Source organism: Macaca nemestrina, chromosome 17, assembly GCF_043159975.1.
Source record: "Macaca nemestrina isolate mMacNem1 chromosome 17, mMacNem.hap1, whole genome shotgun sequence".
Classification (NCBI taxonomy): Eukaryota; Metazoa; Chordata; class Mammalia; order Primates; family Cercopithecidae; genus Macaca; species Macaca nemestrina.
The window spans coordinates 91,402,927-91,430,197 of record NC_092141.1 but is presented as its reverse complement, the minus strand read 5'-3'; the positions used below and the strand labels follow the sequence as shown (position 1 = coordinate 91,430,197).

The 27,271-nt window shown below is 54.5% G+C and overlaps 1 protein-coding gene across 2 annotated transcripts; it reads left to right on the top strand.

Moving 5' to 3' along the window:
- Window positions 1–30: 30 nt before the first annotated feature.
- On the top strand, window positions 31–25,768 carry LOC105469344 (2-oxoglutarate and iron dependent oxygenase domain containing 3). 2 transcript variants are annotated; one of them, XM_071081886.1, is made up of 9 exons: window positions 31–163; window positions 3,420–3,649; window positions 7,272–7,347; window positions 9,664–9,706; window positions 12,579–12,643; window positions 13,552–13,608; window positions 14,834–14,987; window positions 20,471–20,594; window positions 23,467–25,768. In XM_071081886.1, the coding sequence occupies exons 1-9, from the start codon at window positions 90–92 to the stop codon at window positions 23,601–23,603; spliced, it is 960 nt and encodes a 319-aa protein (XP_070937987.1). In that variant the 5' UTR covers window positions 31–89; the 3' UTR covers window positions 23,604–25,768. The 2 variants fall into 2 exon arrangements, with proteins under 2 accessions (XP_070937987.1, XP_070937988.1); XM_071081887.1 differs by lacking the exon at window positions 31–163 and adding an exon at window positions 450–636.
- The last annotated feature ends 1,503 nt before the right edge of the window (window positions 25,769–27,271 follow it).

The window sequence follows — 27,271 nt, the reverse complement described above, 5'->3', positions numbered from 1 at the left end:
GCGCCGCGCCCGCCTCGCGCTCCCTGTCACGGCGTTCGTCCCCGGGCCTGGCGCCCGCGTCCGGCTCGGCTCTGCGGCGGCCTGGCCCGATGGCGCCTCAGCGGAGGGCCGCAACCAAGGCGCCCGAGAGCAACGGAGCGGCCGAGCGCCGGAACCGGAGCAGGTAGCGGCGAGGAGGGGAAGGGCGCGCCCTGCGGCGGCTGACTGGGCCGTGGAGTGGGCGGGACGGGGTCTGACGGGGCGGGGCCTGGCCCGACGCGGGGGGTGGGGTGGGGCAGGCGGGGCGTGGTCTGCCGCGGAGGGGCCGGGCCTACCGCATCCCATGCTGGGAGCGGGGCAGGTGCGGGTGGAAGCCGCGGTGGCCGACAGTGGAGGCCCACCGACCCCAGAGGGGCATGAGAAAGAGAAGGGGGCTTTGCTTCCATCCTGATGAGCTGCTGCTGCTGCTCCGGGAACCTGCCGTTTGGCTGTCGCTGTCGCGTGGAGTAACCCACCCAGCAGCCTGGAAAGTCCGCCTGAGCCGGGAGCGTGCCTCCGCCTTCACTTTTAAACCACGAAGATTGCTTTCCCCGTGGAATTCTAGAGGATCGGGTGCCATGGAAGAATGCTTAGTTTTAGGATTTTAAAATGTTACAGGTGATCATTGGTTTGCAGGTATTAGTGAAGGATCTTCTAGCGTGCAGAATACAGCTTCTCGCTTGCTTGATATTAATATTTTGCTATTTTCGAGAGTGCCCAATTCCCCTCTATTGAGGAGTTGCACACTGAAGCCGTCAGTTAAGGAAAATCAGGAGGACACCTCAGGTTTGGATAGCTACAATGACTCTTAAACCTCATAGTTTGTTCTTGAGATTTTTATCCCCCCTTCATCTCAGCTGCTTTTGGAGTCTACTAGATAGGATATTGTAGCAGGACGAGCCGCAGACAAAACTCCTCAGACCCCGGATTAAAGAAGGAAGAGGTTTTTTATTCGGCCGGGAGCGTCGGCAGACTCGCGTCTTAAGAGCCGAGCTCCCCAAAAAAGAAATACTTGGCCTTTTAAAAGGCTTACAACTTTAAGAGGTCCACGTGAAAGGGTCGTGATAAATTGAGCAAGCGTGGGAAACGTGACTGGGGGCTACATGCATCAGCTAACAGAACAAAAAGTTTTACTATGCTTTTTTCTTACAGTGTCTGGAATTTACAGATAACACAAGTAGTTTAGGCCAGGGGTTGATGTTATTATTATTACTTTGTTTAACTCCTAGGACCGAGTGGTGGTGCCAAGGTTGTCTGGCTATTTCTCTTACTTTTGTTTCTTTCTCTCTTTCCTCCTAATTTGTGAACTAGGCAAGGTGGGGGGAGGAGGGCAGCAGTAGTAGTAGTGGTCTCCTTCCTTAATATTAAATGCCTTATGCTAGTTCACAGCTATAATTTTTTTTCTTTTTCTTTTTCTTTTTTTCTGAGACAGAGTCTGGCTCTGTTGCCCAGGCTGGAGTGCAGTGGCACAATCTCGGCTCACTGCAACCTCCACCTCCCGGATTCAAGAGATTCTCCTGCCTCAGCCTCCCAAGTAGCTGGGATTTCAGGCGCCCGCCACCACACCCGGCTAATTTTTGTATTTTTAGTAGAGACGGGGTTTCACCATGTTGGCCAGGCTGATCTCAAACTCCCAACCTCAAGCAATCCACCTCAGCCTCCCAAAGTGCTGGGATTACAGGCGTGAGCCACCGCACCTGGCCACAGCTATAATTTGTTTTAAAGCCAGTCAAATTTAGCAGTGGGAGGTTGTATACCAACGTTAGTGACACTAAGGTTATTAAGTTCTGGGAACCCACTACCATCGGACTAGCATGCAGCTATAATTTTATTAAGCATAAATGAATGACCTAGCGATGGTTTATAAGTATTCTACCTTTTCCCAAAAACCAAATCTCTCCAAAAGAATATTTCAAGTATAAACATACACCTACCTATTTTATTCAATAATAATATGAGAAGTTATTTAATACATTTAAAAATTTTCCAGTTCACTTGTACATTTTCTGAAATACTGAGTAACAGTTTTTGTCAGCACTGAATGGTTAATATAGAAATATAGACTTTTGAGGCTGGGCGTGGTGGCTCTTGCCTGTAATTGCAGCACCTTGGGAGGCTGAGGCGGTCATACTTGAGGTCAGGAGTTCGAGACCAGCCTGACAAACATGGTGAAACCCCGTCTCTACTACTAAAAATACAAAAAAATAGCTGTGCGTGGTGGTGCACACCTGTAATCCCAGCTACTTAGGAGGCTGAGGCAGGAGAATTGCTCGAGCCTGGGAGGCGGAGGTTGCAGTGAGCCGAGATGGTGCCATTGCACTCCAGCCTGGGCAACAAGAGTGAAACTCTGTCTCAAAAAAATAAATAAATAAAAATAAATAAATAAAAGAAATATTGTCCTAATATACCTTAAATGAGCCTTTATTCAAGTTTTGGAAATACATGTGTCCAAAGCCCTTCTCTTCTCAGCGGTGGGACAGACCCAACACCTGCTCCTTGGAGCAGACATGAAGCTTATCTTACAGGAGGGGAGTGAGTGCGGCCCTGATGGAATACCTGAGCTGTAGGGGGCTCACCTCTGCCCCACTCTGGAAACAGCCTTCCTCCAGCGGCCCCCGTCCTTAGGGTTCACCCCTGCATGGAGGCCCCCATCACTGCCAGCCTGTCCTAGAACAGCTACACCACAGGGCACCCCATCCTGTCCCATTTTGCTAAGCAAACCCTTTTAAACATCCTTATTTTGTTGTGAAACATCTCACATTAAAGTGACATTTATTTATTTATTTATTTAGATGGAGTTTTGCTCTCATTGCCCAGGCTGGAGTGCAATGGCACAATCTTGGGTCGCTGCAACCTCCGCCTCCCGGGTTCAAATGATTCTCCTGCCTCAGCCTCCCGAGTAGCTGGGACTACAGGCATGTTCCACCACGCCGGGTTAATTTTTTTTTTTTTTTGTATTTAGTAGAGACAGGGTTTCACCATGTTGGTCAGGCTGGTCTCGAACTCCTGACCTCAGGTGATCTGCCCGCCTCGGCCTCCCAAAGTGCTGGGATTACAGGCATGAGCCACTGCGCCTGCCTCAAGTGGCCTTTATAAGGAGCATGTCTGGCCTTTTTTTTTTTTTTTTTTCTTCTGCTTAAAACCCATGGGTCTCTATCGCAGTGTTTCTCAAACTCCCTGGCTCAGGAGGCAGCTAGTGTGTATTGGAGACCCCTGAAGGGAAAGGGAGGGAAAAGTCCGTGTCTCCTGAGTGGACAGCGCTGGCCCCAGGCAGGAAGCCCTCGTTTCGGGGGTGAGGTGTGAGTGAAGGCCGGGTCATGGCACATGCACTTTGATGATTGGGGAGCGTTTTCTCTGGCTCATTCCGCGTTTGGGTGACGTGGCCTGTTTTCTGTTCTCAGCACCAAGAAGGACCGATCCCCGCGGGAGGTGCAGAGGCTGTGGCAGAGGCCGTGGCTAAGGACTGCGGGCCTGGGGGCCGGCCTTGTGCTCACCACACTCCTGCTCTGGAGCAACTTAGGGGCCGAAGACGGGGTCACAGAGGTCCTGGCCCGCCGTGGCGAGGTGGTGGCGGGGAGATTCATCGAGGTGCCCTGCTCTGAGGACTACGACAGTCACCGCAGGTTTGAAGGTACAGTGCCACAGGCTCTGCGGTAGTTCAGGAAAGCAACGCGTTAAAATGAGACTCAATGTGGTTAAGGGACATTGGCTGAGACGAAGGGGTGGGAATTGGGTTGGATGTGGTATGCTTGGGGGTAGCAGATGGCCTCTCCCCTCCTGCAGGCTGGCTAGTCCACACCTGGCTGGGAGTGCAGGTGTTTCGGGCCCTGCCCATCACTGCCCGGCCACGGTCAGCGTTTTAGTAAGCTGTGCGGTCCAGCGGAGGAGATGGTTTGCCTTAGAAAGATAGGGATGAGAAAGTCAAAACCAGAAAGATTTTTTGACTGGAGAATGTGGTACAGTCGGAGAATGTTGGGGAAAATGTAACAAGGAACGACCGGCAGCCCTTCTGCTGTCCTGTGCCCCAGCTCGTCTCCCCCGCTCCCGTTCTGCCTGGGCCTGATATGGGGGTGGTGGTGGTTCCAGGGCAGCCCAGAGCCTGGAGCAGCGCTGCGGTTAGCAGGGCCGGGGGTTCAGCACCCTGGAGAGCGGACGGCCCCGGAGCTGGGCTGACCGGGCCGGCCAGTGCAGACCCCGCTGCCTGTAGGCCTCCTGTCACTTCTGTTTTCTTGAGCATTCCATGCTATCTGGATGTTTAAAAAATCTTAGTTTTAAAAATCCAAGATGCGCGACTGGGTTTTTGAGGCAGAATTCAGGTTTTAAAAAATTCAATTCAATGCTTTGCACTTGAACCAAGAAAAGATTGCCAAGTTCTTCCACAAAGGGGCGCTGTTGTGACGCACGTGAACGTGGTCCCAGCTGCGCCGCAGGGAGGGACGGGACCGCCTCGGGGTCAGGAAAATGAAAGTGTTTCTGTTGCGGGTTGTTGTGGGTGCTCTCTCTTTCTTAGCAGTTCTCTAACATCCCAGCTTTGCAAAACTCTTTTTTGAATGCCAGCACCAAGCAGAATTTTTTCTTGCGATCATTAATAATTTATCGACATTAAAAATGGTTGGAATGGCCTGGAGCAGTGGCTCATCCTCAATCCCAGCACTTTGGGAAGCCCAGGCAGGAGGATCGCTTGAGGCCAGGAGTTCAAGACCAGACTGGGAAACACAGTGAGACCCCATCTCTACAAAATAAAAAATGAGCCAGGTGCGGTGGTGCACGCCTGTACCCCCAGCTCAAGAGGCAGAGGTGGGAGAATCACTTGAACCCAGGAGGTTGGGAGGTCGAGAGGTCGGGGCTGCAGTGAACCTAGAGTGCACCACTGCACTCCATCCTGGGTGACAGAGCGAGATCCTGACCCCTGCCAAAAAAGAAAAAAGTTGGAATGAGGGAGGGGGGATGGGAAGTCCATGTTTAATGGGTTTGGGATTTCACCTGGGGGAGGTGGAAAAGTTCTGGAGGTGGTGCTAGTGATGGCTGCCCGATGCAATTGTGCCTGATGCCACCACACTGCACACTTTTTAAAAAGCTTAGTTAAAATGGTAAATTCTATGTTGTATGTATTTTACAATAAAACAAATGGTTTGATGTATTTTCTTTTTCTTTCTTTTTTCTTTTTTTTTTTTGTGGACAGAGTGTTACTCACTCTGTTGCCCAGGCTGGAGTGCAGTGGCGTGATCTGTCTCACTGCAACCTCCGCCAAGCCTCTTGGGTTCAAGTGATTCTCCTGCCTCAGCCCCCTGAGTAGCTGGGGCTACAGGCGCCTGCCACCATGTCTGGCTAATTTTTGTAACTTTAGTAGAGACGGGATTTCACCCATGTTTCCCAGGCAGATCTCGAACTCCTGACCTCAGGTGATCCACCCGCCTTGGCCTCCCAAGGCGCTGGGGTTACAGGTATGAGCCACTACCCCGGCCTCTAATTTTCATTATTATTGTTTTTTAACTCATGAGTTACTTGGAAATTTAAAAAATTTCTAAATGCATGGGATTTTTGGTCATTTTTTACAACTTTATGGGTATTTCTCCTGACCCACGCTCATGTGCACAAATTCTCATCACCAGTTTCTGTCCCCTTCACCCACCAGTTATGGAAAGGGGCATCAGAATCTCCACTGAGTGTGGACCCAGCAGCGTCTCTGCTTTGGCTGCCATATGTGTCATGGGACAATGTTGTCTGCTGTTTGCTGTCCCTTCCCCTTCCTGTCGAGTCGCTCCTGTGCCACAGGGGACCCTCTCTTCCCTCTAGTGATTCTCGTTGCTAGTACAGAGGCTGTGCCACAGGCCTGTGTGGCTCTCATTGCATTTGCCGTTTGCTTTCCGCTTTCCTGTGTCCTCATGTTTAGTGGGGGAAATTTTATAAAAAAGCATAAAATGACTTTCTGTTTTTGAAATAAAACGACTATGTCCTTTAGATCATTTAACCACATGTAACTACAGCCCCCCTTCCCTGATATTCAACCAAGTGGAGCTTTGTTTATCTCCTGGAACAAGGTCATTGCGGTGCCATGTGATGCCTGGGTCCAAGCCCCTGATGCTGGCGCTCAGCCCTGAGTGCGAGGCTTTTATTCCCATGGTCCCGAGAGGGAGGCTTCACGTCCAGGCTCAGGGTTGGCTTTCTAGGCAGGACGTAGGGAGAGGGAGGAAAAGCAAATTGTGGAGTCCCGGTTGGCCCCATGTCCTGGTGCTTGTGGGCTGCCGTCTCATAGTCAGGCATGGCCTGCGGCCTGCCCAGCGCACAAAGCCAGCTGCACTTCATACCAAACCACAGGGGCGGGTCGCTGGGCCCTCTCTGACAGTCTGCTGTACCTTGTGCATCTGGGCGATGCTGCCTCAACCACCCTGTCCCTGTCCCAACGACCCTGCCCCTGCCCCGACCACCCTGCCCCAAACACCCTAACCCTGCCTGACCACCCTGCCCCATCCACCCTGCCCCTGCACCAATGACCCTGACTCTTTCCTGTCCACTCTGATCCTGCCCCAACGACCCTGCCCCTGCCCCAAACGACCCTGTCTCTGCCCCTGCCCCGACAACCCTGCTCCTGCCCCGACCATCTTGCTCCTGTCCCAACGACCCTGCCCCTGTCCCTGCCCCCGACCACCCTGACCCCCATTTGAGCTGCTTCTTCCTCTTCTCTCTCAGCCTCCGCAGGTCACCGAGGTACGGGGAGAGACAGGGGGATGTGGGGAACAGTTCGCTGTGCCCTGGGGAAGGACTGGGGCCAGACCCACAAGCTCCGCTCTGGTCTCAGGAGGGTTTTCCGCTCCGGTGGTCTCAGGAGGATTTTCCGCTCTGGTGGTCACAGGAGGATTTTCCGCTCTGGTGGTCACAGGAGGATTTTCCGCTCTGGTGGTCTCAGGAGGGTTTTCTGACGGTGCCTGTGGGTGTCTGGATCTGCAGTCAGTGATGGTTCAGGAATGCTGTCGACGCCGTGTCTGGGGCTTCTGTGGTTTTCCCAAGGTTTGGGGCAGCAACAGGTGCTTCTGGATTAAATCTCCAGTTGGAGCCACTGGAAGCCAAGGACGCCCAATGAGACATGAACTCCAGATACACTGCACAAAGCGCATGCACTCTGGAGAGCTGCGGTTGTGTGTCTGAAATTCACATTTGACCGGGCGTATTAGCCAGCTGTGGCCCCTATCCCCTGGAAGGGCATGCGCCAGTGGCCTTGGAAACTGCATCTCACCCTGGCTGTCCCCTCCCAGGCTGCACCCCCAGGAAATGCGGCAGAGGTGTCACCGATGTCGTCATCACCAGGGAGGAAGCGGAGCAGATTCGCAGGTAACCGCCCGTCCCTGAGCACGGTGGGATTTAAACAAACACACGCGGAGTGGGGCCAGGGCGGGAAGCAGAGCATTATTAGTAATAAAGCGGTTTTAAAGATTTTATTGCTGGGCTTGGTGGCTCATGCCTGTAATCCTAGCACTTTGGGAGACCGAGGCAGGCAGATTGCCTAAGTTCAGGAGTTCGAGACCAGCCTGGGCAACACGGTGAAATCCTGTCTCCACTAAAATACAAAAAATTAGCTGGGCGTGGTGGCAGGCACCTGTAGTCCCAGCTACCTGGGAGGTTGAGGCAGGAGAATTGCTGGAACCTGGGATGCAGAGGTTTCAGTGAGCCGAGATTGCACCACTGCACTCCACCCTGGGCGACAGAGCAAGACTCCTTCTCAAAAAAAAAAAAAAAAAAAAAAAGAAGATTATATTATAATTTTTAAAGAATTTCCGCGCTGGGTGCAGTGGCTCATGCCTGTAGTCCTAGCACCTGGGGAAGCCAAGGTGGGTGGATTGCCTGAGCTCAGGAGTTTGAGACCAGCTTGGGCTCATGGCGAAACCCCGTCTCTACTAAAATACAAAAAATTAGCCAGGCGTGATGGCACGCATCTGTAATCCCAGCTACTCAGGAGGCTGAGACAGGAGAATCGCTTGAACCCAGGAGGTGGAGCTTGCAGTGAGCCAAGATCGTGCCATTGCACTCCAGCCTGGGTAACAGAGTGAGATTCTGTCTCAAAAAAAAAAAAAAAAAAAAAGAATTATGTGCTTTCAAGGGCCAAGCTCAGATTTTCCAATTTCAGAAGAGGAGACCGTGGCCCTCAGCGAAACAGTAGCTGAGAGAGTACCTGGAGGCCCGGGCTCCTCTGCAGAGGTCATGGCCGCCTCTGGGGACTGCTGCTGAGTGCCCGTTGCTCCCCACAGAGCCTCCAGGACACTGCTCAATGACCACTCAGTGTCTGCCCTGAAACTGCCTCCAAGGAGCCCTTCAGCCCACCTGGCTGTGACTTGTGGCAGCACAGGACGCCACTCAGAGGCTGCTGGTGCTGGACTTTTCTTACTGAGATCTTAAAAGAAAGTTTTGATTTTCCAACCACTTGTTGAGATGCTAAGCATGTGCAGCCCTGGGCCACGTGCCCTGCCCTGAGATTCTCCCCAGGGAGCCTGCCCCCAAGGATGCTGCCTAGCTCCACGTGGGGTTACTGCGTCTCACTGAGGCACCAGCGTGTCCCCGCTTGGTGTCCATAGGCAGCTCCCAGCACCTGTGGCAGCTGGGGGCGGTCCTCTCTGGTCCAGCACTGCTGGCGCGTATGTGTCTTTCTCCCACTGTGGGCAGGGCCCCTATCTCCTGAGCTGGTGAATCTCAAAGCTTCCCCCACCTGCCTGAGGTCCCAGGAGAGATGGGGAGCAGCGGGCCCTCCCCTAGATGCTCCCTAGGCTCCTTAGCTTGGCCCAGGTGGCTTTCAATTTTGAAGATGAGAGATTAAGCCCAGCCATTCATGTCTTCCCTCCGTCCCTCCCTCCGTCCCTCCCTCCGTCCCTCCCTCCGTCTCTCTCTGTCTCTCTCTCTCTCTTTCTTTCTTGACTGAGTCTTGCTTTGTTGTCCAGGCTGGAGTGCAGTGGCATGATCTTGGCTCACTGCAACCTCTGCCTCCCGGGTTCAGGCGATTCTCCTGGCTCAGCCTCCAGAGTAGCTGGGATTATAGGCACCTGCCATCACAACTGGCTAATTTTTGTATTTTTAGTTGAGACGGGGTTTCACTATGTTGGCCAGGCTGGTCTCGAACTCCTGACCTTGTGATCTACCCGCCTTGGCCTCCCAAAGTGCTGAAGCCCAGTTGTTTCTAAGCTGAGTCAAATATTGACAAGACAGCCGGGCGCGGTGGCTCAAGCCTGTAATCCCAGCACTTTGGGAGGCCGAGACGGGCGGATCACGAGGTCAGGAGATCGAGACCATCCTGGCTAACACGGTGAAACCCCGTCTCTACTAAAAATACAAAAAAAAAAACTAGCCGGGCGAGGTGGCGGGCGCCTGTAGTCCCAGCTACTCGGGAGGCTGAGCCAGGAGAATGGCGTAAACCCGGGAGGCGGAGCTTGCAGTGAGCTGAGATCCGGCCACTGTACTCCAGCCTGGGTGACAGAGCAAGACTCCGTCTCACAAAAAAAAAAAAAAAAAAAAAGGAAAGTTGAGTCCTTTGGTCTAAACATTTGTTTACATCATAAACATTAAACGTGCAGGACCCACTAACATTGCATTAATCGTGCTGATTGACGTTTTGCCTAGACAATTCCAGTAACTAAATTCCGAATTATTTTCTCCCTACAGCATAGCTGAGAAGGGGCTCTCCCTGGGAGGATCTGACGGAGGGGTGAGTTGAATGTAGTTCCTGCCCCCTTTATTTCACCCTTTAACTTTGCTCTCACTTGGATGGGAAGGGGAAGGCACAGACGTGCAGGGTTCCCTGCATGCCCCCAAATGTGGGTGGGGCCCACCATGGTGTTTCTCAGCACCAGCTGCAGCAGCTGCACCTGACTGAAACCTGTGCAGCAGACCCTCGTTGGGAAGAGTGTGTCCTTAGATGTGCGTGGCCATCTCTTCATGGCATGTCACAGCCTGCCTGGCTCCAGTTCACGTTGGGGGAATAGAGGGGGTTGGAAGCAGAGAGCCAGCAAGGGAGAGGGGTGGGAGCCCAGCGAGGAGATGGCTGTGTGCGCTGGACGCGGGGAGCTGCCGGGAAACAGCAGAGCCTCCGTGGGACAGACACGCTGCAATGCATCCTGCAACCTCCGAACTGGATGCTTCCATGGACGCCCTGTGGGGCTGTCGTCCCCTGTGTGACGCTGCAGGGTGTCGGCTGATGGCCTTGGAGAATGTGTTCACCTGGAGCCCGTGGACATGATCTGATTTGTAAAAGGGACCTTTGCAGATGTAATTAACTTAAGGATCTCAAGATGAGATCATCCGGGATTTTGGGTCCTAAATCCAATGGCAAGTGCCCATAGGAGAGAGAGGCAGGGGGAGATTTGAGGGGGAGGAGGAAAAGGTCCTGTGAAGACGGAGGCAGAAATGGGAGTGGTGGGGCTATGGGAAGAGGCAGGCAGCACCTCCCCCGGAGCCCTGGGAGGGAGCAGGGCCCCGGCCACACCTCGATTTTGGACTTCTGGGCTCCCGAACTGTGAGAGAATAAACTCGTGTTGTTTTAAAGCCCTGGTTTGTGTTACTGCAGCCACAGGGATCACGGAGTCACCACCCGCCGTGGCCTCACCTTCCTGACGGGCAGTGGCTGGGAGTCAGTCCCCAGTGCAGCTGGTGTTAGCGCAAATTCTCATGCGGTTTCCTCAGGGTTATTTTCTTGCTTGGTGTGTGGAATTGTCTGAAGATCTGTTTCTCTCTGTGTATTTGGTGATCGCTTTGAATTATAATCACTGAATAGACCTGAGTCTTTCTGAATCTTTGAAACTTCTAAGAAATTAATTTATAGACTCTTCAAGAATTTCAAAATATTTCTATGATGGTCTGTGTGACTTTTTTTCTGCAAACTCTTTTCTCTTGGGTTCTGAAAATTAAGTTCCTTTTTTTTTTTTTTTTTTGAGACGGAGTCTCGCTCTGTCGCCCTGGCTGGAGTGCAGTGGGGCGATCTCCGCTCACTGCAACCTCCAACTCCTGGGTTCAAGCGATTCTCCTGCCTCAGCCTCCTGAGTAGCTGGGATTACAGGCATGTGCCATGATACCCAGCTAATTCTTGCATTTTAAGTAGAGACGAGGTTTCACCGTGTTAGGCTGGTCTCGAACTCCAGACCTCAGGTGACCCACCTGCCTTGATCCCTCAGAGTGTTGGGATTACAGGCGTGAGCTGCCATACCCTGCCTGAGTTCCTTGTTTTATTTCAATTTGGTTTGGTTCAGTTTGGGGGCTATCTGTTACAGATCTGCGAGTGGGTGGGTTTGTGTTTCACCACTTCCTCCACGTTCACATGGGAAGTTGTCCTGCACAGAGCTGGCTGGGCCGCTGCGTTGGGTTCAGTTACCATTCAACAGGCCCACGCTAGGTTGGTGCCGCAGGACCAGTGGCCGTGACGATGAGGAAGGGGCAGCAGTGGGGCTCCTCTGGGGTCATAGGTGGGGTGACTGACGTGGGCTGGAAGCCTCTTCCTCTGCGGATGTGGGGAAGGACTGAGAGGTGGATGGTCGGGCAAGAAACACTTCAGTGCCTTACAAAGTGATGACTCAGGCCTGGCATGGTCCGTGCTGTGGCGCCAGCCACCCAGGAGGCCAAGGTGGGAGCACTGCTGTGAGGCGTTTACTCGAGAGAAGTCAACACTTGCCTACAGGGACACGTGATTGTGACCGGCATGGACCTGCACAGAGGTGGCGCCAGACTGAAAACAGCCCACGCGTGCCACCATGCCCGTGCCCTGGTTTTTGTTCTTTAGGTCACAGGGAACAAAAGTGTTTGGTCCGGGAATATTTTTTTTTTTTTTTTTTTTTTTGAGATGGAGTTTCGTTCTTGTAGCCCAGGCTGGAGTGCAATGGTGCGATCTTGGCTTGCTGCAACCTCTGCCTCCCAGATTCAAGCGATTCTCCTGCCTCAGCCTCCCAAGTAGCTGGGATTACAGCTGGGATTACAGCCCGCCACCACGCCTGGTTAATTTTGTATTTTTAGTAGAGATGGGGTTTCACCATGTTAGCCAGGCTGGTTTTGAACTCCTGGCCTCAAGCAATCCACCTGACTCAGCCTCCCAAAGTGCTGAGATTACAGGTGTGAGCCGCTGCACCTGGCTGGTCTGGGAGGATTTTAAGAAGGTCCTGGGTTGAGGCTGGGTGCAGTGGCTCATACCTGTAATCCCAGTACGTTGGGAGGCTGTGGTGGGAGGATCACTTGAGCCCAGGAGTTTGAGACCAGCCTGGGTAATATAGTGAGACCCCATCTCTACTGAAAAAAGAAAAATTAGCCGGGTGTGGTGGCGAGTGCCTTTAGTTCCAGTTACTTGGGAGGCAGAGGGTGGGAGGATTGCTTGGCCTGGAGCCTGGAATATTGAGGCTGCAATGAGCTGAGATTGTGCCACTGCACCCTAGCCTGGGCAACAGAGTAAGATCCTTTTTACAAAACAAACAAAAAAACAAAACAAACCTGAGGTGTGTGCAGGACAGACCTTGGTAACTCGCATTTACCATCTGTGACTTTTAACAGCCGTTGCCGTTGCTGCGGCCGCAAGCTTTACTCCACAACGTCTTTTCCAGGCATCCATTCTGGACCTGCACTCAGGGGCCCTGTCTGTGGGGAAGCACTTTGTGAACCTGTACAGGTGAGCGCTGCAGCGTGACCTCAGTGCTGGCTCTAAAAGCCAAGTGAGCGGCTCCGTGCCTCCTAGCCATGGACACGTAGATACGTGGACACGTGGACACGGGAGGGAGGATCTGGCTTGGTGCAGCCTCAGGGCCTCAGCGGCTGTGATGTTGGCCAGTTCCCTCGTGGCTCGTTGGGACGCAGGAGCGGGAGGTGTGGGCTCTCTACAGCCTGTGCGCAGGGGGCTTGTTCACGAAGCTTTAGGGGAATCTGGTGTTTTCTGTGGGCCGAGGGACAGAAGGGATGGGAGCAAGAGGCAGCAGAGGTGGGAGGCTCCCAGGAGCAGCTCCAAGAATCCGATGGGGCCTCTGATGCTCCATGAGGCCCCGAGAGAGCAAAGAGACCCTCCCCCCCTGGATCCGTGTCAGCCTCACGCATTAGCCCCAGGTCCCACTCCCGGCTGGCTCCTTCTTTGTTTTTATTATTATTATTGTAATTTTGAGATGGAGTCTCGCTCTGTCGCCTAGGCCGGAGTGCAGTGGCACAATCTCGACTCACTGCATCCTTAGCCTCCTGGGTTCAAGCGATTTTCCCATCTCAGCCTCCTGAGTAGCTGGGATTACAGGTGTGCACCACCACGCCCAGCTACTTTTTGTATTTTTAGTAGAGTTGGGGTTGCGCCATGTTGGCCAGGATGGTCTCGAATTCCTGACCTTAGGTGATCTGCCTGCCTTGGCCTCCCAAAGTGCTGGGATTACAGGTGGGAGCCGTCGCACCTGGCCCCAGCTCCTTCTTTATAGCAGTTATCATTGTGGAAATGGAGTCGCTCTGAGTTGATTTTCAGGGACTTGAGGAATGGCTGAACTGAAAGGAGATGAACAACAGATTAATGAAGTGTGACCTTTGTGAATACTCCTTTTTTCACAGATACTTTGGGGATAAAATACAGAACATCTTCTCAGAGGAGGACTTCCAGTTATACCGGTAAGGAGGAGTGAGGTGGGTGGGGGTTTGCAGGCAGGGTGGCCTGGGGCTGAGGGGTGTGATGGACCTGGCCAGTCTGGGGAGGCCCCACAGAGAGGCCCAGGGGCTAGGGCCAGGCCCAGAGAGGCGAGATCTCATGGAGCAAAAGCCGGGGCAGGCCCAGCGTGGCCAGGATGCGCCCAGGTCAGTGAAACAGATCTGGAATCTTGCAGCTGCATCCTGGTCAGGACCTCTTATTTTTTGCTGTGTAAAATCAGACCAGTTTTTAAAATTCTGCCAGATGAGGCTGGGTGCGGTGGCTCGTGCCTGTAATCCCAGCACTTTGGGAGGTGAGGCAGGTGGATCACCTGAGGTCAGGAGTTCGAGACTAGCCTAGCCAACATGGTGAAACCCCATCTCTACTAAAAGTACAAAAATTGGTTGGGTGTGGTGGCGGGCGCCTGTAATCCCAGCTTCCCGGGAGGCTGAGGCAGGACAACTGCTTCAACCCCAGAGGTGGAGGTTGCAGTGAGCCGAGATTGGACCACTTCACTCCAGCCTGGGTGACAGAACAAGCCTCATTTCAAAAAAAAAAGAAAAATTCTGCTGGAGGAGCCCAGGTTGAGATGAGGACAGAGGAGCCAAGCGTCACGCAACCATCCCAGGACACACGAGTGCCCCCTCGTGCCCCGCATGGGCCCATGCCCACCCAGATATCCATTTCAGAGCCGCTCTGGCCTGGCACATGGGGTCTTCTGAGTGAGAGTCCCCTTGTCCCCAGTACAGACACCCCACCCACATTTAGCCCCACGCCCACTCCCCACTCCACTTCCACGCACTCCACACGCCCACGTCAGGGGACAGCAGCCTCTGCCTTGCTGAATAGAAGGCTGGGCTCCAGGCCCTGCAAATGCAGCCCGGGGGCTCTGGCATCTGGGGCCTGACTCCACACCAGCCTCCCCAGCGTGGATCCCACAGGTGCCCTTCTCCTTCCCCACAGTCCTGCTGCTGTGGTCTTGCGCCTGCCTCTGGCTGTTCTGCGCCTGGGCTGTGGGCTGCGTCCTTCTCAGGCAGAGCCGGTATCTGTTCCCGGTGTGCTTGGGAGCCCCCGCCCCGTGTCTGGAGCGCGCGCGGGCTGGTTCCTCTTCCTGCCGCCCACGGGTTGGGACCCACGGGCTGGGACCCTGCCCACGGGTTGGGACCCTTATGCCTGGGGCTGCGCTGACGGCTGTCATGTCCTCTGCAGGGAGGTGCGGCAGAAGGTCCAGCTCACCATCGCTGAGGCTTTCGGCATCAGCGCGTCCTCGCTGCATCTGACCAAGCCCACCTTCTTCTCCCGCATAAACAGCACGGAGGCGCGGACGGCGCATGACGAGTACTGGCACGCGCACGTGGACAAGGTGAGCGTGCCCACGGACAGGGTGGTGTGCGTGGACAGAGTGAGCGCGCATGTGGGCAGGGTGAGTGTGCACGTGGATGAGGTGAGGCCCGTTCTCCTGCGTCCTGGGTCTACCACAGGGCTGCCTTTTGCGGCAGCCGCCGGTTGTGTGCACAGTGTTAGGACTGATTGGTTGAGGCAGTCTTGCTCTGTCGCCCAGGCTGGAGCGCAGTGGCGCAATTTCGGCTCACTGCAACCTCGGCCTCCTGGGTTCAGGGGATTCTCCTGCCTCAGCCTCCCGAGTAGCTGGGATTACAGGCACGCCCCACCAGACCCGGCTAATTTTTGTATTTTTAGTAGAGATGGGGTTACACCATGTTAGCGAGGCTGGTCTTGAAATCCTGAGCTCAGGCAATCCTCCCTCCTTGGCCCCCCAAAGTGCTGGGATTACAGGTGTGAGTCACCGTGCCCGGTGGGTGTAAGCATTTAGATGTCTTCCTCTCTGAGGCTTCAGGGCACACCCTCAGTCTCACTGATGGAGTTGGAGAAATAAAATTTCTCATTTGATAGTGACAAGAAGTGGAGAACCCGGCCCACACAGCCTGTGGTTACCTCATTGTTATTTATTCACAGACTTACGCTCAACCTCTTCCAGCAGATGGGCCTCTGCTCAGCCACTCATGCTCTCCATGGCCCAGGTCTCTGTGTTGTCTCTGGGAGCTTCCTTCTACCACTTTCTACCTTTATTTCTTTTATTTCTTTTGAGTTAGGGCTGTCACCCAGGCTGGAGTGCAGGTGTGCAGTCATGGCTCACTGCAACTTTGACCTCCCAGGCTCAAGCCCTCCTGCTGCCTCAGCCTGAGACTAAGACTATAGCTGGGACCACAGGTGCGTGCCCTGATGCCTGGCTCATTTTTCTAATTTTTTGTAGACACAGGGTCTCACTATGCTGTCCAGGCTGGCTTTGACCTCATGGGCTGAAGCAATCCTCCCGCCTCGGCCTCCCAAGGTGCTGGGATGATAGGCGAGAGCCATTTCCCATCCCATTTCTCTTTTCTTTTCTTTTCTTTTCTTTTTAAGATGGAGTTTTGCTCTTGTTGCCCAGGCTGGAGTGCAATGGTGCGATTTTGGCTCACTGCAACCTCTGCCTCCTGGGTTCAAGTGATTCTCCTGTCTTAGCCTCCCAAGTAGCTGGGATTATTACAGGTGCGCACCACCACGCTCGGTTAATTTTTGTATTTTTAGTAGAGACGGGGTTTCATTGTGTTGGTCAGGCTGCTCTTAAACTCCTGACCTCAGGTGATCTTCCTGCCTTGGCCTCCCGAAGTGCTGGGATTACAAGTGTGAGCCACCATGCCCGGACTTTTCTTTTCTTTCTTTCTTTTTTTTTTGAGACAGTCTCGTACTGTCATCCAGGCTGGAGTGCAGTGGCTCGATCTTGGCTCACTACAACCTCTGCCTCCTGGGTTCAAGCAGTTCTCCTGCCTCAGACTCCCAAGTAGCTGGGACTACAGGGCATGTACCACCACGCCCAGCTAATTTTTGTATTTTTATTAGAGACGGGGTTTCACCATGTTGGCCAGGCTGGCCTCAAACTCCTGACCTCAAGCAATCCACCTGCCTCAGCCTCTCAAAGTGCTGGGATTACAGGTGTGAGCCACCGCACCTGGCCCTTAATAAAAGATTTTAGAAGATAAAAGTAAAGCACAGCTAATAAACAGAATGGTATTGTAACCATTCTTTAAGGTTGATTTTTATGGTGTAGAAGCTGTGAGTTCCCTTTATACAGTCAGCCTGGATGGAAGTGGTTGAGTGGCACCGTGTCAGCCATGGAGCTGAAGCTCAAATACAAGGTTAAAGCCAGAAAACACGTGGCTGGGAAGATCAAACTCTCGCTCCCCCGCTGTGCCCGCTGTGACAGTAAGATAGACGGCCAGCTTTCTGTGCCATGTGACATTTGTTACTAAATTATTCTTCAGGTGCAGCCTTTTTTTTCTTTTTTCTTTTTTGTTTTTTCTTTCTTCTTTTTTCTTTTTTCTTGAGACAGAGTCTCCCTCTGCCATCCAGGTTGAAGTGCCATGGCGTGATCTCGGCTCACTGCAACCTCTGCCTCCCGGGTTCAAGCCATTCTCCTGCCTCAGCCTCCCGAGTAACTGGGATTACAGGCTCACCACCATACCCGGCTAATTTTTGTATTTTTAATAGAGATGGTTTTTCACCATGTTGGCCAGGCTGGTCTCGAACTCCTGACCTCAGATGACCCGCCCACCTTGGCCTCCCAAAATGCGCACTGTGCAGTTTCAGTTGTAATCAGGAGAGAGAGAGATCGCAGTTGTAATCTGCAGTCAGCATCTGCCATCTTGGCACTCTGCTACTTGGCAATAAAATGGTAAACCCAGGGCCGGGGATGGTGGCTCACGCCTGTAATCCCAGCACTTTGGGAGGCTGAAGCGGGCGGATCATGAGGTCAGGAGATCGAGACCATCCTGGCTAACACGGTGAAACCTCATCTCCACTAAGTAAAATACAAAAAATTAGCCGGACGTATTGGTGGGTGCCTGTAGTCCCAGCTACCCAGGAGGCTGAGGCAGGAGAATTGCTTGAACCCAGGAGGCGGAGGTTGCAGTGAACTGAGATCACGCCACAGCACCCCTGTCTGGGTGGCAGAGGGAGACTCCGTCTCAAAAAAAAAGGTACACCCAAGGGAAGAAGAACAGTGAAGGAACCCAAAGGCCTGGGATTGCCTTCAATCCTCCTCTCTCCCTCTCGGGCTACAGTGTTGGGAGCAGCCGGCACCACTGCTTTGCTGTAATCGCTTTAACCACTTCCTTTTTCACGACTGCGCGGCACTCACTGGCCTTCCGCCAGCACAGACAGCGGATTTGCCCTGGTCCTGTCGCTCCTGGCTCCTTCCATGGCCCGCGACCGAATTCTGTCTCAGGAAACCAAAGTAGCGTCTGAAGATTAGTGTTTTTCTAATTAGCAGAGATTTTACTTCAGTGAAACAGAACTGTTTAGAAACCGGGGTGATTTTTGTTGCTCTGTGGAGAGCTGTTTTGCTATGACTTCTGGCCAGTGTACTTTATTTTAAATTAAGTTTTGAATAAATCATGTGTCAAAATTTGAATATTTGAATACGTGATACATCCTACAAGATTTAAAAGTAAAATATATATAAAGGCAAACCAGTAATCCCCTCACCTACAGGTAACCACAGTCCTGAGATCTTAGACCTCCTTTTTGAATTTCTGTATGTGTATAAAAACGAACGCATAAGAATACCACATTCCGTCAATTGTAAAGAATCACATTTCAAACAGTTTTGGCAATTGTTGTTTCTTCCGATTGCATACCAAAAGGCAGCTGTGTCTGTCAGATCATGGATCCTGGTGTGGTTTCCTTCTTATAGATGGCAGGTGCAGTCTGCCTGTGGCTTTGCTCACTTGACATCTGTCTTACTCTGGTCTCCCTAGAATCAGAGCCTGGCACGGACTTGTGTTTGGGAAGCTTTTAAGGGGGGACTCCAGGGGGCAGCCATGAGGCCTGGAGGGGGCAAAGCCCACGGGAGCTGAGCCCAAGGGGCCTCCTGGCAGCTGGGTGGGGCGGGGAGAGGGAGCTTGACCCACCTCCCCAGGGCACCACCTGAGTCTGGGCTTCCCTGCAGCGGATTATGTGAGGTGGATACTGGCAGGTCGGACTGGGGGCCGGGCCTCAGCGCCATCCTGCTCTCCTTCCCAGGAGAACTCAGAGGAGGCCATCTTGCCCAGGGGGAGGGTCCGGAGTCTGCCTTCCAGCCTGGGCTGTCTCCACTGCACACAAGGCTCTGTTGTGTGTGGTGTGCCCAGCTCAGCGCCCGCACAGTGGGAGCCCAGCTCAGCGCCCGCACAGTGGGAGCCCAGTTCCTCGCTGGTGCAGCCCCATCCCCCTTCCCTCCCCAGAGTGTCTCTTTCCCTCCATGCTCTGGACATGCTCACGATGGCTGAGCTGGGTGAGACGCGCCCTCCCCTTTGCAGCCGGTCTCCTGGCGGCTGCACCTTTCACCCTCAGGGTGTGGTCCTCAGCACCCTTCATCCCCAGGGTGTGGCCCGGGCTGGGTTCTGGAACCGAAGCTGAGTGCTGCGACCCCTGAGTGAAGTGAGCCAGTCACGGAGGGACAGATCGTGCCTGATCCCACCTCTGTGGGGACCCTAAAGTCGCCAGGTTCACAGAGACAGAAAGCAGAATGGAGAGGGCAGGGCTGGGGGGCGTGGGGAGTTAGTGCTTCCTGGGGACGGAGCTTCGGCCTGGGAGGATGAGACGTTCTGGAGAGGATGGTGCGGTGGCTGTGTGGCGCCGGGAATGTGCTTAACATCACTGAACTGTGCTTCAAAACAGTGAAGAAACAGTTAAGCTGGCAAATCTTAGGGTCTGCATTTTATTACAAGTTTTAAAAAGTTTGGGATTGCTCCACTTCTGAAGAAAGGAGAAAAGCCTGTCCACCCCTGCCTCCGGTTCCCGCGTGTGGACAGCGAGGCCGGCACCGGGGGACCAGCCCAGCGTGTGCACCCTGCTGGCTGGCCTGCTGCCCGCAGCCTTTGCTGGAACACGGCTGCTCCAACATTTGAGCTTACGGGAAGTCCTGGGCAAGAATGCATGGGGCTGGAGACGACACAGAGGGGTTTTAAAGTTGCAAAGGAACGAATGCCTCGTTAATGGGGCCGACACGTGTTGTGAATTTACCTTCTGGAAGATAAGAAGCACAGATGTTGGTGACTCACGCCTGTAATCCTAGCACCCGGGAGGCTGAGGCGGGAGGACTACCCGGGGCCCGGAGTTTGAGACCAGCCTGGGCATTATAGTGAGACCCCCAACCTCTACAAAAAATACAAAAATTAGCCAGCTTAGTGGCTCATGCCTCTAATCCCAGCACCCGGGAGGCCAAGGTAGGTGGGTTGAAAAAATTAGCTGGGTGTAGTGGCGTGCACCTGTGGTCCTGGCTACCCAGGATGCTGGGGCAGGAGGATTGTTTAAAGCCAGGAGTTCAGGGTTATGGTAAGCGATGACAGTGCTATGACTGCACTATAGCCTGAGTGATGCTGTCTGTAAAAGAAGTGAGACCCTGTCTATTTAAAAAAAAAAAAAAAAGAGGCCGTGTGCAGTGGCTCACGCCCGTAATCCCAGCACTTTGGGAGGCCAAGGCAGGTGGATCACCTGAGGTCAAGAGTTCGAGACCAGCCTGACCAACAAGGTGAAACCCTGTCTCTACTAAAAATACAAAATTAGCTGGGTGTGGTGGCGAGCGCCTGTAGTCCCAGCTACTCGGGAAGCTGAGGTAGGAGAATTGCTTGAACCCAGGAGGTGGAGGTTGCAGTGAGCCAAGATCACGCCACTGCACTCCAGCCTGGGCAATGGAATGAGACTGTGTCTCAAAAAATAAATAAATAAAAAATAAGAGAGAGAAGCAGCACCTGCCCTGGCCGCATGCTGAGAGCCCGTTCTGCCCCCTCCTCCCGGCTCTGCCCTCAGGTGACCTACGGCTCCTTCGACTACACCTCGCTGCTGTACCTCTCTGACTACCTGGAGGACTTCGGCGGAGGGCGGTTCGTGTTCATGGAGGAGGGCGCCAACAAGACGGTGGAGCCGAGAGCGGGTAGGAGGCACGGGCGGGGCCTGGGCGTGGGGCCCCTGGCTCAGGCAAGCACCACAGGTGTGAGGGGCATGTCCCTGGGAGCGAGGCTGCGTTCACAGAGCACCTGCTGTGTGTCGGGCCGGTGCTGAGTGATTCCCAGGTCCAGCGCCAGTCCCAGCACCCCGGAGGCCGGTGTCTACAGGGCCACGTGTCTGAGGTCACCGTCAGTCAGGGGCAGAGCTCCCCTCCATGCCCTGGTGCCCATCACCTTGACAGGTGCCGTCCCCCTCCCTCCCTGGTGTGTGTCCCCTTGACGGGCGCCGTCCCCTCCCTCCCTGGTGTGTGTCACCTTGATGGGCGCCGTCCCCCTCCCTCTCTGGTGCCCGTCACTTTGGCGGATGCCATCCCCCTCCTTCCCGGTGTGTCCCCTTGATGGGCGCTGTCCCCCTCCCTCCCTGGTGTGTGTCCCCTTAGCGGTCAGGGTCCCCCTCCCTCCCTTCTGGAGTGCATTCACCTCTGTACCCTTCTCAAAAGGATTCGGGATCTAAGATTAGACGAGGCCCCAGCCAAGTGTCGGTGACCAAGTGCCCTCCTCGCTGGTGGCTGGGAACCTCACCGGGTGTCTCTGCGGTGCTGGCTTCAGAGCCCATCACGCTGGACCTCGCAGTCCCAGAGCCCCAGAGCCCCAGCCATGCCCGGCCCGGTGCAGACACAGCAGTGCCAGGGAGCATTTGCCAAGCGGACAGTCGTCTGCTCCTTGAACTTGTGGGTGACACAAGCCCAGGTCCTGGGGTGGGAGGGTGTGGGGAGGGGGGAACCCCTGTTAGGGGCCTCCTCAGGTGGAGCCCACGGCCCTGACCCCAGATGCAGCTGAAACTCGCACAGGCCTGGGAGCCCTCTGAACTGTGCCAGCGCCATCCACCCACCGATGCCTCACCCGTCCCCAGGGCACTGCCCTCACCTATGGCGTGTCCTCTCGGCACGGGTGTTCCTCCTGCCTGGCTGCTCAGTGAGACCAGGGACCATGTGACAGTCAGGACTTCTTTCTTTTATCTCTTTTAAGATCTCCAGCTTGTTTATTTTGATATTCCTGTTATTTGTACTTGCCTTTCTCAGGTTAGCTCAGGACTTTGGTTTGCAAGCTCAGTTTGAGGGACTCTCTCTTTCCATGACTACCTGTGGCAGGTGGCCTGAGCTGCCCGGCCACTTCCTGCCATCCTGCCTCCCTCAGCTGCTCCCTGGCCACAGGTTGGACAGTTCCTGCTGCAGCCAGCGGCTGGCCAAGCCCATTCCCTGCAGCCGGCTTCAGGCCGTGTGTGCCACAGCCCTGGGCGCAGTCTCCCCTGGCGTGGACTGGGGGCGTTTGGCCTGACTGCATCCTGGCCTCGCTCTGCCTTCATGTCAGTTGTTCTGAGTCATCTCTGCAACAGGGGAAAGGTTTGGACGTCCAGCCTCTGTAAGCAGGAGCCCAGCCTGTCTGCGCTCACCCCAGAAGTCGCAGTCACAGCAGTTTTGTGGAAAGTGAAAAACTCACAGAGCACAAGACAGACGTTTTCTTGAGAAGCAGCTGAAGCCTCCTGGGACTCGAAATTACACAACTTTGTAGCATATTTTGATCTTAGTCATTTTAAGCATGCTAAATACTTGAGTCGAACATTTCGTATCACCATCTTCTTCCGGATAATTAAAACAACCTGTCTCCTGCATGTGCCTCTGTCTAATTGTGTATATCTATGTGTTTACCTGTGATTTGATATCGTATATCTGTCTAATTGTGTATATCTATGTGTTTACCTGTGATTTGATGTTGTACACATATAGTCCTATGTATATGGAGGGATATTTAGGTAATAGTTATATAATTGTCAGCCAGGCGTGGTGGCTCACGCCTGTAATCCCAGCACTTTGAGAGGCCGAGGCAGGCAGATCACAAGGTCGGGAAATCGAGACCATCCTGGCTAACACAGTGAAACCCCGTCTCTACTAAAAAATACAAAAAACTAGCCGGGCGCGGTGGCGGCGCCTGTAGTCCCAGTTACTCGGGAGGCTGAGGCAGGAGAATGGCGTGAACCCGGGAGGCGGAGCTTGCAGTGAGCCAAGATTGTGTCACTGCACTCCAGCCTGGGCAACAGAGTGAGACTCCGTCTCAAAAAAAAAAAAAAATTATATAATTGTCTCTTCTGTAGGCTCGAGTGAGGTCACACAGATCAGTGTGTCTGCAGTTCTTTTTTTTTTTTTTGGAAAAAAAGCGTTCACCACTGGTAGAACTCTACAGTGGGGTAGGCAGTGCCACTCCAATATTAAGGCAGATGACCTGGCATCTCTTGAGACAGGTCCCTGCCTCCAGCACCTCTCGGGGCCCTGGGCCCTGGTTGCTGCTGTGGAAGCTGCCGGTTCAGGCGTCGTCTCTATCACCCCTTGAAGGGAGCCAGAGAGGTGTTCGCAAGTTGGATGTTTTATCTTGACTTGTGTTTCCTGATTCTTTGTTAGAACACCCCCAGGGCTTGGTTTTTGTTCTCAACCTGTGAGTAGAAATAAGATCCTGAAGTGTCAGACCTGGAAGGCCCATGAGAGCTGAGGAGACCAAATGGCCTGGGGTGCCTGGAGCCAGTGGTGGCCTCATCTTCTGCTCCTTCCTCTGTCCTGCCCACCACAGAGAGTCCCTGCTGTCCCCGTGGGGGCCCCTCCTCCGCCACAGGTGCCCTGAGCATTGCTGGGTTTGTTTCTCCAGCTCCTTCTGCTTCCTGCAGAAGCAGTTCCCAGAGGGGCGATTTCTCCAGCCTGCCCGGTGGGTCGTGTTGATGGGTTGCTCTTTAGGGTTGACCGCAGACCCTCTGAAGGCCGTGGTGTGGGTGTGGCCCTGTGGTCACCTGTCTCTCTTCTCCTCTCCCAGGCCGCGTCTCCTTCTTCACCTCGGGGTCCGAGAACCTGCACCGGGTGGAGAAGGTCCACTGGGGCACCCGCTATGCCATCACCATCGCCTTCAGCTGCAACCCCGACCACGGCATCGAGGACCCAGCGTTCCCGTAGCTGGCAGCCGGACCAAGATAACTTCAGGAGGGCCCGTGTGGAGGCAGCCACGCCAGCCGTGCGCCACCCCCACGTCCACCCGTTCCCATTCATTGCACAGAGTGCCTTAGGAATTCTCTGATTTTGATTTGCTGATGTGTTAATCTTTTCATCTGTGAGTAAATGGAGGGAACCAGCTTTTCGCTTCTCCAGCATCGCGTGTGCTTGGGCTCTAGGCCTGGGAGCCTGAGCTGGAGGCCAGCCCCTCCCTCGGAGAGGGACCCAGCAGGACGGGGACGGGGCACGAGTCCCCATCTGTGAACGGACAGGACTCATCCACCTGAGTGGCCTCGTCCAAGTTGAGCAACCCCCGGCCCATTGAAGACTGGCTAAAGCATCAGTCGTAAATGGGGACAAACGTGGGGCCAGCAGCTTCCGTTCGAGGTCTCGGCATCAGCGAACCGCGGCAGCTTTGGAGAAGGGTTGTGAGTGGCGGCTCTGGAGGCAGCAATGGTGCGCTTTGAGGTGGGTGGGGGTTCTGCTGGATTCAGGTGGAGGTGAGCATCAACCATTCCCACAGCCCTGCGTGTACCCCCAATGCTCCTGGCCCACGAATCACCATGGGCACCACGGCCCCACCACGCTAGGCTTGGCCCTGTCAGCGGCCAGCATCCTGAGGGCCTGGGTCCGAGTGTCCTCACCAAGGAGGCTCTTGGCGTCGCTGTGCCAGCTCCCGTGGGCCTTCTCCTGGGCCGAGGCTAGGTCTCCTCCTCCCCCTTTGCCTTGGCATTAAACTGATGGCCAGGCTGGGCGCAGTGGCTCACACCTGTAATCTCAGCACTGTGGGAGGCCGAGGCGGGAGGATCACTTGAGGTCAGGAGTTCAAGACCAGCCTGGCCAACATGGCAAAACCCCATCTCTACTAAAAACTACAAAAACAAATCAGCCAGGCGTGGTGGCGCACACCTATAATCCCAGCTACTGGGGAGACTGAGGCAGGAGAATCGCTTGAACCTGAGGGGCAGAGGTTGCAGTGAGCTGAGATCACGCCACTGCACTCCAGTCTGGGCGACAGAGTGAGACTCCATCTTAAAAATATAAAAATAAAGTGGTGGTCACAGGAGCCCCGAATAGACCAGCTGTGGAGAAGCCCGGGTGGGGTGGCTGGCGGGGAGGGCAGGCCAAGCCCAGTTTCTGCCCACAGCCACCCCGAGGTGACTGTCCAGGGATTTGGGCACCTTCCCGGGAGGGGGCCGGCCGCCCACCCTGAGTGGTGTCGAAGCCAGACTCTCCTGGATGCCCTGGAAGCGTCCTGGGGAGAGCCTGGGCCCCTCCTCCCTGGGCCCCTCCTGCCTCAGTCCCTCCTCCCTCAGCCTGTCTGGCATAGATCCATGTTCCCCAGCCCCTGGCACAGGTGCCTCTGACTGGAGGAGGCCCCACCTATGGCCCGGGAGCTGCTCTGGGTGTTGATAAAGAAAGGGGCGGCGTTCCTGGGCCCTGGGAATGGGCGGGCGTGAGGCCAGCCGAGGCGTGGTGACCCCTGGGTGCTGGGGACTTGGGGGCCGCACCTCAGTTTGCCCAGGGCCCCTCCTGCACCACGGGCTGTCTCAGGGCTACTGGGGCCACGGGCCACATGCGGAGGATGGCATGGGATAGGCTCCCTGGGTCCGCAGCTTCTGCCCGTGTATGAGGAGCCCTCCTTGGTCAGGGCTGCAGGCTCTGGGCAGATGAGACGGGCACCCCCAGGCCCCCGCGCCCTCCCGTGGCCTCCTACGTGGGACACGGGAGCGAGGCACGATTCTGAAGGACTCCATGGATCTGGGAGGATGAGGCCCACCTCCGGTTCGTGGACAAAGCTGCCCTCGCTGGGCCGGCTGCTTCACAGACGCTCTCCAGGTCAGGCTGGTGGGCCCCATCCTGGGTGGGAAATTGCCTGAGCCTGGGCCACCCTTGAGCTTCTCCCAGTCTTGATTTTCTGGAGGGTCTGTGGCTGTGGTCACGGTCGGGGCAGGCGGAAAACCCTGCATGGAAACCTGATCCTGTCACCTTGGAGTGAATGACGATGTCGCCGGCTTCTCGCCACATCTAAAGGATAAACGCATTTGAAGAAAGCGGGTGTTGGGTTCGTTATGGGTTAAACTGCTTTTGAAGTAAGTAATTATTAGTTTGATTTCATTTCATTTTCATGGCTATGTTTATTATTCATGATAATCACAGAGGTACTTGGACAAAGAAATATATTTGGGCCAAAGCAAGAATTTCCTTTTTTTTTTTTTTTTGAAACGGAGTCTCGCTGTGTCGCCCAGGCTGGAGTGTGGTGGCGCGATCTGGGCTCACTGCAAGCTCCGCCTCCTGGGTTAAAGCCATTCTCCTGCCTCAGCCTCCTGAGTAGCTGGGACTACAGGCGACCGCCACCTCGCCTGGCTAGTTTTTTTGTATTTTGAGTAGAGACGAGGTTTCACCGTGTTAGCCAGGATGAAGAATTTCCTTCTAAAGTGGGAACATATGGCTCACGCTGGTAATCCCAGCACTTTGGGAGGCTGAGGCAGGAGGGTCACTTGAGCCCAGGAGCTGGAGACCCATCTGGGCAACATCGTGAGATGCTGTCTGTACAAGAAATTTTTTAAAAATGTAGCTGGGTGTGGCAGCCTGCTCCTGTGGTCCCCGCTACTCAGAGCTGAGGCAGGAGGACTGATTGAGCCCAGGAGGTCGAGGCTGCAGTAATCCGTGACGGCTCCACTGCACTCCAGCCTGGGAGACAGAGCAAGACCTTGTCTAAAAAAAAATGTTTATCATTGAAGTCTGGGTATGTTTTAAAAATAAAAAAGTGGGAAAATACTGAGCACAGCAGTGAATCCGCACACCCTGGGCTTTGCCCCAGAAGTGCTTGTGAACCTGATGAAAGCCTCGGGTGTGGCCGGCCTGAGGCTCTTCCAGGAGCCATGCGGGGTGATTGGTTCCGCTAGAAGGTTCCGGGGTGATTGGTTCCGCTAGAAGGTTCCAGGGAGGAACTGGAGTCTCCGGCGTGTCCTCTGATGAGTGATCTGTTTTTAAGTAAAAGTGTTTCATTACAATCAAAGATGATTATTCCTTTTAAAATAAAGAATCTGAGGAGGGCGAGTCCTGCTGTCAGGAAGGGAGCATCAGGAGACGTTTCCTGCTTCCATCCGTGCTCCCAGCCTGGCGGTGGCCCTGTCCCTGCTACCTGCGTGGACAGGGGACAGGGTCTCCAAGATGCGGCAGCCACCAGAGCCAGGCCCGAGCGCACAGCCATGCATTGCAAAGGCAAAGCCGAAACACGAGGTCCCCGCGTGTCTGAGTCTGGGGAGTATGGAGGGCCCTCAGGCTGGGTTTCTTGAGTTGTGTGAAAAGCTCCATGTACCTGCCCCGAGTTCTCACGAAGGGAAGGAAGCCACGAAAGCAGAGGCCACGACGGTGAAGTGAGTGGGGAGGGCTCTGGGGAGGGCCTTGGTGCCATGTGGGTGTGTGACCCGGCCAGTGAGGCCGCAGGGTGAGCAAGCAAAGCCATTTCTACGTATAGGAGACTCGCTTTCAAAGGAAAGGAAACGGGCGTGGCCCTCCCATCACTGGCCCCGTCCCGGAAGACTGGTCACCATGGCCAGCCTGGAGCTGACTCTGCATGGTGTGTGGGTCGCTGCCAGGATCCCACATGGCAGCCACCACTCACC

What these genes read in the sequence shown, in the direction of transcription:
- LOC105469344 (XM_071081886.1), top strand. Translation starts at nt 90, where the DNA reads ATGGCGCCTCAGCGGAGGGCCGCAACCAAGGCGCCCGAGAGCAACGGA. An exon ending in CAGTCACCGCAGGTTTGAAG is followed by an intron (nt 3,650 to 7,271) that starts GTACAGTGCCAC and finishes GTCCCCTCCCAG; the next exon opens with GCTGCACCCCCAGGAAATGC. An exon ending in GAAGCGGAGCAGATTCGCAG is followed by an intron (nt 7,348 to 9,663) that starts GTAACCGCCCGT and finishes TTCTCCCTACAG; the next exon opens with CATAGCTGAGAAGGGGCTCT.